General features: G+C 32.6%; 1 protein-coding gene across 1 annotated transcript in view; it reads right to left on the reverse strand.

The window, feature by feature from the left end:
- The window catches only part of LOC117102180 (vacuolar protein sorting-associated protein 8 homolog), a gene marked incomplete in the record, with an annotated part of 68,474 nt that overhangs the window by 10,419 nt on the left and 41,567 nt on the right, over positions 1–16,488 (reverse strand). The window contains 11 exon segments of the mRNA XM_033242397.1: positions 1,190–1,272; positions 1,452–1,533; positions 3,716–3,810; positions 4,706–4,856; positions 5,307–5,513; positions 6,367–6,456; positions 6,713–6,811; positions 13,368–13,452; positions 14,111–14,250; positions 15,381–15,473; positions 16,000–16,078. Coding sequence (XP_033098288.1) covers positions 1,190–1,272; positions 1,452–1,533; positions 3,716–3,810; positions 4,706–4,856; positions 5,307–5,513; positions 6,367–6,456; positions 6,713–6,811; positions 13,368–13,452; positions 14,111–14,250; positions 15,381–15,473; positions 16,000–16,078 — 1,204 coding nt within the window.

Raw genomic sequence — 16,488 nt, forward strand, 5'->3', positions numbered from 1 at the left:
CATAAGAAAGAATAAGAAAAGGAAAAGAAACATGAAACTTAAGAAATATGATGAAAAGGAATGGATAATGAATCATAAGAAAGAAAAATGTTAGAATAGAAAAGGTCACATGAGAAAGAACAAGGAAAGAAAGATAATCTGAGAAAGAGATGTGTATAAGAGACAGATTTTATGCACAGTAAGTCGGAACTAATTATTTTAGATACAGTCAAATTACTCCTGTTCCAAAAGTGTATCCTCCTAGCATCGATTAACTTAGACATGTGTCACTCACCCCTACCTTGGCCAAAGTTGTCAAGGGAATGGTTGCTAAATTAATTTTTGCAAAATTAAAACCAATTCTTGATAAGAGGCAGTATGGTAATTAAGGAAGTGTTTCAACTACTCATTTCCTGATTGATGTATACCATGTTACCAGGTAACGTACACGTGTCCTCTTTGGTAATCAGCAGCTTACAGAAGTTGACCACCACATCTCCGGTCAACAATTGTCTCTTGAGCACATTGTGAAACTTAGGTACACTTACTGATGATGATTTAAAGTGGAACTCCAATATAAATAGTAGATTTAAGTACTTTTAGGTGAAACCAAAATAAATTAAAAATAAAACATATATGAGTACATGTGAATGTTTACCAACTAAGCTAGAAGTTAGTATACAATGACAGTTTAACTTTCAAATGCATAATGATGTATTAAATTATTACCATATATGGAAGTATTTTATATAGTGATGAAAAAGATTTTCAATAAAAAAAAAATCAGTTACATGTTGGTACACAACCTATTTTATAAGCTATATGTATCAAGTATAACATTAAAATTAAATAAAAAATGGCTTTTAAAGTTTAAAACATCATACAAACTCCTTTCCAACCACTTAAAAAAAAGTTGACACGATACATTTTAGTTTATTTATCAGTTGGTTGAGCTTCTGCAACACAAACCCCACTTAAGCCTTCCAAAAATGTTTAATATTTATCCAAAAATCTAACCAGTCAGACTAAGTTTGTTCCCTTGAAAAGTTTGTTTATCTCTTTATTTGTGTAATCTTTGCACTTTTTTGTTTTATATACTTATGATACCCATGATGACATGATACTTTTTGGTGACTAATCACACATATGAACTACTATAAGGCTCTAATAATTTTTTGAATATTTTCGAAAAGACATTTTAGAATCCCACCTGCATAATTTTCTGCAAGATTGATGGTAAAGCAATGTATCCAAGCATGCTGTTCAAAACATGAGTTGTCAACATTTTAAAATCTATAAAATATGAACACATAAATCAGATTTATATAGTTAAAACAGTTTCATTACAATTGAACAATAATTAAAATTGAAAAGTAATTATATAATTGCTAGATGCTTCTAAAGACCTTGAGATAATGAACCAATACATTTGTATTATAATAATTATTATTACTATAATTATTATTATTTACCATGGAAATGTGGCTCAGATTCAGTGCCTTTCAGTTTCCTTTGAGACACCATCATTAGGTCAAGTAGAGGAAACCAAATTGCCTGAAATAGATGGAAAGATTTAAATGACAAATACTAAAGATCAAAATCAGAATACATCATCATCTGGACAAAACTCACAATGAAATAAATTACAAAATTCATATTCAATTGCAATACAAGGCTAAAAATATATACATTGGTGAGTCGAATGGCCGAGCGGTTAGCAGGGGCGCCGCAAGCAACAGTAAAGCCATAATATCGGTGCTGGTTCGAACGGCACGCTCGCCTATGGTTCTGGTGGTAGAACAAGTCTTCTTGGATAAGGACTATAAACCGTAGGCCCAGTATATACAATGGCTCGTGTGCACTATAATGAACCCAGTACATCCTTCAAGACGAGTATAGGGTACCCAGGTGTACTGGAACAGACAGCCCCTGTGGTGGACGACGAGAGTTGCTGGTACCGGGTTACTGGGAAGCACAGACAAGAAGGGACCGTTGGGAGCGAAGAAAGTCATTGATCGAGTTCCTAGTCCACATATCAAGTGCCCTGAGCATCTTACATTAGATGGATATGTGCGCTACATAAAACTACACTATTATTATTATTAAAATACAACATTTGAATATCCTTTAGTGGAACATCCGTTGCACACTGTGCAACATCCTGTCTGTGCTAGACGCTGTACTAGCTGTCGCCTTGGACAGTGTTTATTTTTCTTTTTCCTCATTTTTTTCTGTTACCTCCTCTTCCAACCATCTTAACCCTCTAGATACCGTCTTCGACTGTAGTCGAAATTGACCTCAAACCGAAAATTCCCATTTTCGACTGCAATCGAAATTTCGTGACTAAAAAATAGGTGGTTTTCAAATCGCTCTTCTGTTTTTNGCTCCAATACGTCAGAAATTTTGAACACGCATGCGTGAAGCTTTTGTTTTTCGAAATCTGTGAAGAACTCAAATGCGCTTATATAAAAATTTTTAGAAATATCAATTTGAAATCGTTATTAATTTCAAAAATTTTTTTGAAATGGCCGCACAAGATGTGTACACAGCTGAGCAAGCGATTGACCTGATTTTTGATTCAGACAGCGATGAAGGTGAATTTTTAGATGTGCGAGACTTAGACGTGCCTGTTAGCGATGATGACTTCAAGCGATGATGGGGCTTCAAGCAGTTCTGACGGCAGAGATATTCTTGATGAAGATGAGGCTAGGGCTAGAAATTTGAGGGTAGTCGACGCCTTTTAATGGAAAGATCGCGCTTATAGTTATGGATGGTTGGGTAAATACATTATATAACTGTGTGGAATAGGAATGTTTTATATTTGTTTTTATTTTTTTTGGCTATAATTTATTTTTTTTCGGTTTTTGCTGAATTTATATGTAGCATTTTTCTGTAATTTCTATTATATTATATATATATATTATATTATATTATATTATGAAAAAAAATTCCCAAAAATATAAATTATACATCAAATGAAAGCTTATTCTATAAGCTTTTTTGTTTTTAGAAACATTTTTCTGTATAATTTACAGAAAGTTCCCAAAAATCCACCAGAACGACGTTTACTCAAAAAAAGCAAAAAACCTTGTTACACTGCAAAAGAATCCGGTATTCAAGGGTTTGCACTACAAAAGAATATGGTATCCAGAGGGTTAAAAGCGACGTAATATCAAAGCTATAAATATGACCGATTTTTGCGATGAGATTAAGTCTGGATTGGCAGTTATAGAGGATGGAAGCCTCACTCTTGATCGATGTGTTGAGACTTTTGAGAAAGTTCTTCAGTCTGCTATTGACTGCCATGCTCCTTTTACACGTTTATGGGGTGATCGATCATTTGCTGTTGCGGCTCCACACCTTTGGAATAAACTGCCAATAAATATTCGTTTGTGTCAGTCTACTGCTTTGTTCAAAAAAGCTCTCAAGACGCATCTGCTGTCGGCTGCTTATTCCTTGTCTCCGGTTTGTTTTGCTTGCTTGCTTAATTGTTTTAGTTAGATACTCCCATTACTTGAGCACCTGTGAGTAATGAATAGGCGAACCCCTGTGCCTTAAATTGCCTGTAAACGGTGCGGTGATGGTGTGGTGTTTCTTCTCTTGTAGTTTTAGGTTCATGGTAATTTTTTGATCCTTCCTGTAGTGCCTTGAGCACTACTGCAAGGCACTACTGCAGTGGATTTGTGCGCTTTATAAATCTTATTATTATTATTATTTGATAATGTGGAACATTTACCTGACGTTGTGGCTCGTCCATCTTTGAAGAACTTCTCTGACAAAGTTGGACAATCACCATCAATACAGCTTGTGCATTCGAAATACACAGACTAACTGTAAAAATAAAAGTTAAGAAACATAGATGTGTATGCTAACATGACTACTCTTAAGACACTTGCGGGAACTTATACAGGGAGCATTGGCAGCTATCAAAAGTAAAAGTAGAACTTATTTTTTAAGTTGATCTATATACAGAGAGAGATTTTAATTACAATATGGAGAAGTATCTCAATAGTCTAATTGTGTTTCAAACTCCAGCAGCCCCTATCTGTGTGCTGAACTGTAGAGCAGTGGTGATGCCAGCGGGGGCAGGGGAATTTTCCCCTCCGTCGGACAGGCCTGAACTTGTCAACCGACGAACAAATAGGTCATCGGCTCAAAAATAAAAAAAATAATTTGCCTATCCAAACAACGTTATTTTGATTGCCAATAACAATAATAATATTGTGGTCTACAAGAACATTTTGAAACTAAGCCATAAAAACTCTTCCTGTGAAACTTAGAAAGGAGTTTTTATTCCGGGCCGTTGACCCCTTGGCTTGGACCCTACTGTCGGACCCCTTGTCAGTAAATTTCTGGAGCCACTGCTACCATAGAGATCTCATGGTCCCTGGTTCAATTTCCTTCACTGCTTCATGAGACACCTTTGATCATGGGTAGGCATAAAAATGGGTTAGAGGGCCGAAGTGAATTTTTGCTCTAACACCTTAAATCCTTAATGGAATGCTTTTATATCACAGATGATCAGTTTCGGGCCATTAAAAACAAGGACTTTAAATTACAAGATACAGCAAGGAGTAATATTTTTGTAGACAAAATGCAATAACTACTTCTTGAAAAGTTAGATTTCAGAATTTGAAAAAAATTCAAGGAATGACTGACGATAAACTAAGTAATTATATATAAAAAAAATGTGTAGCAAAAATGTTATGGTCAAAGCTAAACTCACTTTTTGCTTTGTCTTTGGTATCAACAGAATCTATGTAAATTCTGACTTTGACCTGTAGAGCTTCTATGAGAATTCCAAATGCACCTTGAATATCTCCTGCCTTCTCCAGTAAAAATGCTGTTGCATCCGACACCTTGTAGTATCGTACAATCTAGAAGGAATATTTGACATAAGATATTAGGCACAGGTTTTTCTGAGGTGAAAATGTGGCAGCAGTTAAAATGTACACCTTTAAATCCAAGAGACTGAATTTTCTTTTTTTTTTTGGCTACTATGTTATCTTCTGTTTTCCACTAGGCGAACTTAGACAAATTCTCTGTTCCTTGAGTCTACTGAGCTCTGATTAATTGCACATTTTTTTGCTTCGCAAAAATTATACGCCATAAAACTGACGCCGAGTGTAGTAATGGCGACATTATAATATAATAATAAATATTCATAATATACTAATAGATGTAAATAATATAATAAACATAAACAATATAATGATAAACATAAATAAAAGAGTTGTATAATTTTCATATCAATCACTATGGCAGTTTTTATTAATTACAGACCAAGGCATGAATATTCAATAAGTAAATAAATTATTGAAATGGACCTTCAAGGTTTCCTCCAATCGGTAGCCCTCAGCCACCTGCAAGTAGTTGAGTACTGTATTTGTTTCAAATTGACACATCAGTTCAATGTACATTTCAAAAATGTAAGGCTCGATGTGCGCTTGGTCCTTCTGGTTTATCGCTGTGGTCATGTGATCTCGCATCTCAATCAGTCCTTTAAGGAACTCATACTGTGTCCTGGGTTCACTCTGGGGGTCAAATATACCAATTAGGAAAATGTCAACTGATCCAGGCAGGCAGTGGTAAATATATAATTGTGTGTGCACCTGCAACATATTTACAATAATTATTCATACATAATGACTGTCTTCCATATTTAATGAAGTTAAAAACTTTTAGAAGCTGAGGTATTTATGTATAAAAATGTAAAATATGTCAGAAATATAACAATCACACATGCACCTCATTTATAATTACAGAAATTTAACAATGATGGCCAGCCCAAGCACGTTTACATTTGTTTAAACAAGGCTCGAATGTAGGACACCCACATTAAGGTCTTTCCATGGCTGGCCAAACAAACCAGTACATGTACACTTATCAGCTGAAAGCCAACATCTTATTTGCAAATGGAATTATAACAACAACAATGAATTTCTGAAGGGATAGTGGAAGTTAATTATAAGAACAATACAAGCAATTAAATCTTTTCTACTGGAATTGTTTGTTTATTCAGTACCAACATTTCGCATCCAATCCAGGACACATCGTCAAGCCAACTGGTTTTCTGTGGCTGAAGGTCGTTGACCTGTGACGTCAGATGGTATGTCACAGGTGGAACTTGAAAGAAACCTGGACGCGAAATATTGCTACTGAATAAACAAGCAAGTCCAGTAGAAAAGATTTATTTGGTGCCTTGTATTTACATTATACTGATCTGGACAAATAATAATATTCACAAAGGTATAAGAACAATCTTCACACAAATATATGATGGACTATTTAATATAAAAATTGAAACTGTTCTTAGTATAGTTATTCCTGTAATATAGTAAAATGTAGTGTGTTATCAACATTAAACACAAAGAAAAGATTTCCTACCTTGATCATGTTGATGATCTTGTTCACAGAGTCTGAAAAATCTGACAACACCAAACAAGCTGTCTCCTTGCTGTCAATCATAATAAGATCCTACAGACAGAATTTATTAAAATGCTTATTAATCAAAGTTTATTAATTTGAAATTTTATTTCAATGTAGTAAACTAATTGAATTAAATATTAATGTTCTTCAATGGGACCATCAACTCAAGAGTACAAACACAGCAATCATTGATAAAATGTATTAAAATTTATAGATTCACTGGAATTTAATAAGAACTTAAAACTTAAACCTTGTATATGTTAAAAGCTATTTTTAGATTTGAGAAAATCTCATTAAAATATACCTGCAGATGATCAATAACCTCCTTTTTCACAGAGTTCTGCTCGTCCTCAGTATACCTTGTGGAAGATAGAATTCCATGCACGAAGGAGAATACCTCAAGCTGAAATCAATTAAATTTAAGTCAATTTCTATGCCACAAAATTTCTATGACATTTATATTACATTCTCTATGTTACATTGGAATAACTCTTAATACTAAAACACTGGAGTAAAATCTCAATGATACAACATTGGAGTACACTATCATTGCTACACTTTCATTGCTAAAATATTTGAGTACACATTCAATGCTACAACACTATCATACACTCTCATTGCTACAACAATCTCAGTGCTAAAACACATAGTAAACTGTCAATGCCACAATTCAGTAATCTCCAGCTACAACACTGGCGTACACTGTCATTACTTTCAGTTAAATTAATGCTACAGGGTCAAAACCACTAAAAACTGCCAATTCACTATTCAAAAATTTCGAAAAAAAAGTCAAATCAAAATTGTCTTAATAACTCAAAAAATTAATTATGACAATACGTAACCTTGTCAACTTTTATTTTTGTCACCAACATGGAAACAGTTAAGAATCATTCATGAAACCTATGTTACGATGCATTTATAAAATAAAATTCTACTGTAAAATGTAACTAATTCGCATCGCAAATATACTTTCATTGTTGCTCTCCACAATAGTATGCAGATAGTTTTTCTATAATTAAACTTTTTGGGCACTTTTGCATATTTTTATTTAGTAAACTGTATTTTTGTGATGGTAAATTTAAATGTAAATGCATAAATATCACATATACATTTTATATTATTATTATTGCTCACAAGAGACAAAAAATAGGATCTTTCAGTATAAAATAAATATGAATTATCTGCCAACTAATAGTAGATTATTTAAACTGAAGATTATAAACAACGACATGTGTTCCTACTGTCATTCACGTGTTGAAACAATGTTACATCTATTGGTTGAATGTAATATTGCAACAGAATTATGGGATAAGTTTAGCAAATGGTGGGAAAACATATCAAACACAAAGATTAACCTAGACCACAACTCTATATTATTTGGTTTTAATACTGAACACCCTCATCTGCTATTAACTTTATGTATTTTGTTAAATTAAAAAAATAATATTCAGTTACAAATTTGCACAAAGAAAACCTATGTTTCACGTCTTTTTGAATCGCTTAAAATTTAATTATAAAGTTGAAAAAAATATTGCCTTTAAAAGAAATACAATACTTAAGTTCCAGAGAAAATGGGAGCTATTAAAGGATAATTTATAAAGAACTCTCTTAAAAATTGTTTGAAAAACGTTAATCAGCAAATTTTGTGCTTTTGGGTACTGTGTAAAAAAAAAAGAAAATAATAGGAAAAATGTATTTTTTTGTAGTTGTATAATTTTAAATTAAACAACTTATTGTTAGTGATTTAAAGCAATTAGGCTAAATACATAATGTTACCGTAATATCATGATGTATGTATTGAAATTAGTCTTTTTTAAAAAGTTAATATTATTAAGAATTAAGAAATACAGCATTTGTATTTTAGTAAGGAAATTGCCATTCTCTAGTTTAGTTTAGTTTAACTTATTTTAGTTTTGTTTTTCTAATTTTTTAAATACTTATTTTTATATCAAATTGAATCGTCTTGTATTAATTTCAGTTATAATGGTTTTTTTTTTCTCGTTTTTGTAACTGTTAATGTTCATTGTGTCTTGAAATGAATAAAAAAAAAAAAAAAAAAGTAAACATGTTGATGATTATCAGGATAAATGTCCTCCACTACAAATTTGTAGGATGTTTTATTTTTTGATATGGTAGATGTAACTTCATTGTTTATTGATTTCACGAATTCAACACAACTGTGTTACATTACATTGTATTACACTGATGTAATATGTTTCAATAAAGTAATATCATACAAGTTTGAATATTTAATATTTGATTTTAGTTAATTTTACATAGGGCTTAGTAAATACTACAGTAACGTATATTTCGGTAACGTAGGTTTTATTTTAACTTCACGTGTCTTTAAAATATGTTGCAATCACCGAAGCCACCTACAATTTACTACCTGAAGTGCAGATATAATGCTATTACATACACCCAATACCCAACTGCATGACCCGGCAACGCATGTTTCATCAAATGTTGCGACACAATTAAGTCGGGAAATAAATATTCTTAGAAGAATGTGATCATGTTGATTATTTTTTTTCTTGTAGGCAATAAACAAAATTTGCTATATTAACTGATTTTAAAGTGACACACCTCCTTATTTTTAAATTATATTGTAATGTTCCGGATGCAAAGACTGGATCTTCACTATGATTGTAGTGATATGACAAGCAAGATGGTTTACTTTAATAACTAAACTGACTACATCTCTTCCGGTTATAATACAAAGCGTTTATTTACTATTCTACTGCATGATATATACAATATATACAAGTAGGGTTGTGAGACGTAGTGTTTCCTTCAAGGTATCAGAAGGAAGTCTTTCTGGATAACTAATACTTTACTTTTCATACAAGCTTGGGGTGTGGTAGACTTTCTCTGATTGGTTGAAAGATATCCCCTTATCCTAATCATTTGACTATTACATCATTTTGGGGAGTTTCTATTGGTCAGATAATAAAACAACTTTGGGGGTAGAACTTAACTTATATTTAGTAATGATCTGTCTCTCAATTGAGCTTATTTTATAAATCAAATGTAAGGAGTTGACCACTTGGGCTTTTTTGTCATGAATTATCTATTGTCCTGTCAAAGACTTCATATATAATAATTAAGGAGACATTCAACAGGTGCCCATTGAATTAGTGAGGTAATGGGGTAGTGAGGTAAAAGTTCAGTCCAATGGTTTTATTGATTTGGCCTATATTCGTAAGTTATCTTAATACTATATAACAATATATCAATATATTTAAATTTAGTGACTTGCGACATCAATGTATTGTCCCGTTTACAATATTCAATGAACCATATCTCCAAAAGTAATCATACATAAATGCTGAAATTTCAGGGCATTCTAGCTTTACATGTTGTTACCATGTATCAAAAGTGATATTTGTGCAAATTTGTCCGATTGATTGACGCGAGGCCTACAACGCTAGGCCAATATATTTTCAGTACATAAATATAGCGCAACAGGGTAAGGATTTGTAATCTCAGATTATCTTTGTTTTATTTGATATTTTAATTGTACCCACTATCCAAGATATTTGTGACTTCATAGCTAAAAACTAATAACAAATTCAGTTACTGTATTAGAATATATCTCGGTGACAAACAATTGATTTTTTTCTTTAAAGAAAGTTTTATGTTGATTTATTGGTTCAAAAATTTTTATTAATTCTATAGCAAATTAACAACAGATATTAGCAGGGAGCTACAGGAATGGAGAAACTCACTTCTGTTTATTGGTGGCACTTTTTCCAAAGAATGTAACTGGTGTGGTAAATCACTCATTATGAAGGAAAAAATACTGTATCTCTTGTTTTACTATTAATGATCATGTCAATATCATACACACCACGGTTCATGCATTCGGCGTTACTACAACAACTTTCGTTGAATCTACAGTTTCAATGTTGCACCGCATGTTTCAAACTTAACTGAAGTTTGAGTGGGTCCACACCATAGCTGTTCGATAATTTGGCACTGTTGTTAATGAAATTTTTCCCATACAATAATTTCAACATATTATTGGTCAACTGAACACTTTGGTTTACTATTATTATTATTTCAAATGCCCCCTTACTTCATTGTAGCTTTGTCATAATTTTGATTTAAATCAAGTTTGTTTTTAAGTTTGTTAGACATTTTTTTCCCTTTTTTTTTTCTTTTTTGCACTTGATTGTTTATGGTGTTGTTATTATACAATTGATTTTGTCAATGTGCATTTTTTAATTTAGTTTAATAAGTTTTATACTATTGTATTTATGTACCTTTTGTAAGAACACCCAGTGGGTGAAAGAGTTTTATGAATAAATAAAGATTATTATAGACTTGAACAAGCTGGTTTTAGAAGAGGTAGAGGAACAACAGAACAAATATTTAAGTTGAGAAACATCATTGAACAAAGCTTAGAGTGGAATACCTCATTATATATCAATTTCATCGATTTTGAAAAAGCATTCGACAGCATAGACCGAGAAAAACTATGGAAGATCATGGAAAGCTATGGAACTCCAAAAAAGTTCATCAGAATCATAAGCAATTGGTATGATGGTAGCGAAAGTGCCATAATCAGTGAAGGGAAACTGTCAGACTGGTTTAGAGTAGATACAGGTGTTAAGCAGGGATGTGTCATGTCTGGATTCTTGTTTACACTAGCAATAGATTGGGTGATGAGATACACAACCAGAAGAACAAATGGAATAAGATGGACACTACACACCACACTAGAAGATCTCGACTATGCAGATGACATCGCACTGATCTCCAGCACTAAAGAACAACTCCAAATTAAAACAGACAGATTAGGCATTGCAGGAAAAAATATAGGCTTAAGAATAAACAAAAGGAAGACAAAAGTAATGCGAATCAACAACAGAAATGATGAAACAATCAGAGTGGATGATGGTGAACTAGAAGATGTGGACAACTTCACTTACCTTGGTGCAACAATCTCCAAAGAGAGGGGTACTGACAATGATATAAGTAGAAGAATCGCACTTGCACAAACAGCCTTCAAACTACTTGATAAAATTTGGAACTCCAATATTTATAAGAAAAAGACCAAGCTGAAAATCTTTAAATCCAACATTATCTCGGTTCTACTATATAGCGCAGAAACCTGGAAGATTACAAAAGCTGACGAACAGAAGCTCAATATATTTCAAAGAAGATGCCTGAAAAAAATAATGAAGATACGCTGGCCAATGAAAATAACAAATGAAGAGCTGTATCAAATTACTAATACAAATGAGCTAAGTCAAGAAATATACATAAGAGGAGATGGCAATCGATTGGACACCTCCTTCGAAAAGAAAATGGTAACTATGCCAGACATGCTATCATGTGGACCCCAGAAGGCAGGAGCATAAGAGGAAGGTCAAGAACCACCTGGAGAAGAACAACTGAAAAAGAAAAAAATGAATTTGGATGGAGAAGCTGGGGTGAAGCTTCAGCAGTGGCCAGAGACAGGAAGAAATGGAAAAACATTACTCAACAAAGCCTCAATCTCCACAGTTAGGAGAAAGGAGCGGTAAGGTAAGGTAAGATTATAGACTTGCGCATTTTAGGTCTGTCTCACGCTTAAGCACCAAAATCTCACGCATAACTTTAATATTGCCTATAATAAAAAAAATATGTATAATTTGTAGCTCTCTCACAACATATTTATCATCTACTGTGTTTAAAGTGGAATTGGTTTTGTTATTATACATTCGAACACAAATAAATAGCGCACTACACCAGGGTTAAATTTGGTTGGCTTTCTATTTTAAGTAACACTCTCATTCAATCGAATGGAGCTGCCTACAATGTCGCGGTCCAGGCACATTGCACAGGTTACAGTTTTCTGGCAGAGTAAATCATGTCAGATACAAATTTCTCAGAGAATATTACAATGAAGTTAGAAACAACCAACAAATCAGCACATTTGTTTGATCTGTCTTCAGAAATGTTTAAAACAGCCAAATTGACAACATGGATAAAAGAGCACGGCTCAAACTATAAATGTTTATTACAGTATTATCATATAACTTTACTTTTTTTAATGGTATCTCATGTATTCTTAAGTAAAAATTTAAATATTTCTTAATAGCTTTTTTTTTTTTTTATCAATCTAGCTGCATCAAACTAGCAGCCACACGTGGCTCATGTCAGTGGGATAGGTTCAATTGTGGACGGCAGAAATATGCATTCAAGTAAAAAGTCTAACAGATTTTCAGTTGTAAAAATACAACCCTAAAGTAGCAAAGAATGCATTCAACAGGTATCTAGGGGACCCCGAACACTTCCCCCTAGGGGAGTGAGTTTTTAGAACAAAAGTCTCAATCCCTGAAAATTAGTCGAACTTGGCATGTATGCTATATTTGGAAATTATTTAAAATGAATATGCCAGAGTGAGTACAGTATCTTTTTGTTGCAGAAACCAGTAAAATCTAATATTTCATGACAAAAATTTCCCCAGTTAGGACAAATAAAAAAAATTACTGTGCCACGCCCGACCAACCCAAAATGTTCGAAATTTTTTTACATCAGAAGATATTTTTTTAATGAGCTAAAAAGGCTGGAATAGACCTATCTTGCGACGGTAGGCAATGCGACAGTGTTATGAGATTGTTTTGCTTTTCAATATAGATTTTAAAATGGTCTTTGTTGTATTTTTGTGTATTTTTTACTTTTTGGTGAAAAAAAAAATTAAATTAAAAAAAAAAAACATTTCCTACTGACCTACCCATATTTTGGATTTGTCCAAAATGTGGCCAACACAAGAATATTTTTTATATTGGCCTTATCGTAGCTCCCATGACAAGTCTGAGGCCTATAACCGAGTTGCTACAAAAATTCAAACTCTCTGAATTAACAATTTTCTCAATTACAAACAATGTTTGGAAAGTAGGGTATGTAATTGTTTGATGTCACTGTAATATCAATGTTAAAAAAAATATTAAATTTTGTTGCTACCTTACCTTGCGAGATGGATCTTGAAGATGACATAGGAAAATCTTACTATACTGTGAAGTTATCTGGTATAAAAGCTCACAGACTTGAAAACTTTTAATAAAAGATAAAAATGTGAGGTGTCACCACGAAATGAGAGGCATCGTTGGTGAAATCATATTGAGATATTCACCAAAACAGGCCAAAGTCAACATTTTTAAAAATTTTGATTTTAATGTTTTTGAATAACTTGATACTTATATTTCTTGCCAAAACAGTGTTCTCTGCACATATTCTGTAATTCTAGTCATATTATTTGTACAGGTTAGTTTATCTTTGAGGCTGATTTTCTCAAAACGTGGCTCTTATACACCTAAAGTATAAATGCTAACATCTCTGGATTTACTTATAGTAGGGAAGCCATTCAAAGACCAAATGAAAGTTTATAATGTGATTTACCCAAATATAACACAATTTTTGAATTTCTAACCATGAGACTCATTTTGTGGTGAGATCTCACATATAGAATCCTGGTTAAAAATAAAATTAAATGATAAACATTTTTCTAAATGTGGCTCTCACAGCCTAATGCCAAATTAATTTTGAGCACATTTCTTTTTGTAGAAATTCTGAGTTCTCAGATTCTTAATTAGTTTGGAGAGTACTGTACATGTAGCCATAATTAAATTTATACATGTAGTGGCTATTTAAATATACAGTATTTACAACTATAATAACAGAAGTAACAAATGGTAAAATATGAGATACTTACAATTGTGCTTTCTCAGCTAGTACTAACAGCTTAGCATTGTCCACTTGTTGTAAGCCACCAGCATTGAGAAGTTCTAGCAAAGCCTGCTGTCTTTCAGCATGATGGACACTGGTCTCAACACTGCACAAGAACTCCAGAACCTAAAAATTAAAATTATCTGCATGATTTAACAATTGAGGTGCTGTGAAATGAATTAAGTAGACAACTTGCACATCTACATAGTTGATATCAAAATAAATAGGATTTCAAACAGTATAATACCATGGAATCAAGACTAAGATGGTGCAATTTGTTAATGAGCAGTTGGTGATTCACAGGGTCAAATGCTTTTTCAGGTCAACAAATACAGCAGCAGTTACTCTACCTTCATTAAAATTACTTGAAGTATAGTCAAAACAACAAAGGAGTTATTGCTGTGGAATAGTATAATGAAATCCTTATTGAGCATTGTTTAATAATTTGTTAATGTTATTCATAATAAACCATATAAACAGCCCTTTCAATGATTTTAATAAGTAATGGCAATACAAAAATTGGTCTATAATTATTTGTGTCAGCAAAATCCCCTCCTTTAAATATCGATCAGCCTGGTTCATGTCAAACTTATGTCTAGATAACAGATCCATTTATCTACACCAGTTCGACATGAATCAGTCAATTATGTCAGCTTAAGTCTCCTATCGTTAGGCTACTTAACTTCACTAGATTAACGGTAAATTAACCTGCTTAACGGTAAAGTCGACTCAGATTACAAGGACACGATTACGTGTATCTAAGCCGGCATTGTTGCTGTGCCATCGTTATTACCATCCTCTGGCTGGAAAAAACATACTCCAACAATGCTAACAGCAGCAGCAAAGTAATCTCATCAGCCTGGTTTTCAGACATTATTTGTAATATTATGGGGTAAAACATCCATTTTACGAATAGTTGATTTGAGGAATGACCTGCATCGACCAAGTAATAACATCAAAAAAGTCTGTTTGCGTACGTTTTTCAAAGTGATAATGTATATTTTTCTTAATGAAATCAGATTTGTTGTACTGTATTTTATAAACAACACAATTCAGCAATCTATAAACTAGAAAGAACATGATAGAAAGTTTCATAAAATATACAAATGTTTTAATACAACAGGAACATGGAGCTATAAGAGATAATTATAATTATATTTATTGGCATGTTATAAAATCAATAATAATTGGATGACAAAACAGTCAGTATATAATATTTAAAATCAAAATGAAATATAAGAATTGAATATACTAGCCTGCTCAAACAGTAGTCTATTAACTACTATTGTATTTTCATGCTTTGCCATTTGTCTTGCAAGGAATGTAAATAAAAAGCCAACTTGAGTAGGCTGGAAAAGAAAGAAGATGAAGATAATCTACATTATTATATATTATTTAATATAAGTAACTATCATTAAAATTGTATTAAAATATCTAATATAAACATGAAATGAAATAGAAATGCAAGACTGTAGAAGAAATCAAAACAAATCAAATCAAAATTAACAGTTCATGGTGAGTGAAAATAAGGTAATCAAAGTAGGCATTTAGTCAATGGAACCCTGACATATTATGGACGAAAAATGATTTATAAATTTGTTTTATATGTGGATTGCTGGTTCTGTTGGACTTCTTGTAATTGCTTAGTTAAAGGATTGTTTACAAATTTATAATAAATTACGTTTTTTTTTTTTCTTACTACTGTTTACTGTTATTTTAGGATACATTAATTTTATTAAAACAGAATTACTCTGCAAATTGCATACAGTACATAGTGAAGCATTTTAAAGTATATCATATATATGAATTTCATATTGATGTTTACAATTTAAATTTTCAATTCAATATTCAATTCAATTACAGTGTTTTACTCACATCAAATCCCGTACTCTCTACCATAATTTGCAATAAAATATCAACAATTTTCTGCCTGGATTGAACTCCATATGGAATACTAAATAGCAAAATAAAATACAGTAGCAGTGTTAGTTTATGAAGTGTGTGTGTGTGTGTGTGTGTGTGGGTGTGGGGGTGTGTGTGTTTGTGTGTGTGTGTGTGGGGGGTAGTGTTTGTGTGCAGGTGTATGCGTGCGTGCGTGCACGCATGTATGTATCATGAATAATGCCACCAAAATTTTGATTAAGTAAAAACACCACAAGGTATTTAATAATACAAACAACTCTCTTTAATCGTGAACCTGATCGCGGGCTCAATAGTGAGCCCGATGTAGCAAACATGTTTCAAGAATACAACTCTCATCATCAGTGCGAACATAACAAATTTTGCCAGAGCTTATATGGATTAGAGCAGTGGCATATCTAGAAGTCTTGAAATGGAGGTGCTGATAGGGGTGGGGGGGGGGTG

The sequence above is a fragment of the Anneissia japonica genome, unplaced genomic scaffold (assembly GCF_011630105.1).
Source record: "Anneissia japonica isolate Jap-2015-1 unplaced genomic scaffold, ASM1163010v1 scaffold287785_len535756_cov143, whole genome shotgun sequence".
NCBI classification, from domain to species: Eukaryota; Metazoa; Echinodermata; class Crinoidea; order Comatulida; family Comatulidae; genus Anneissia; species Anneissia japonica.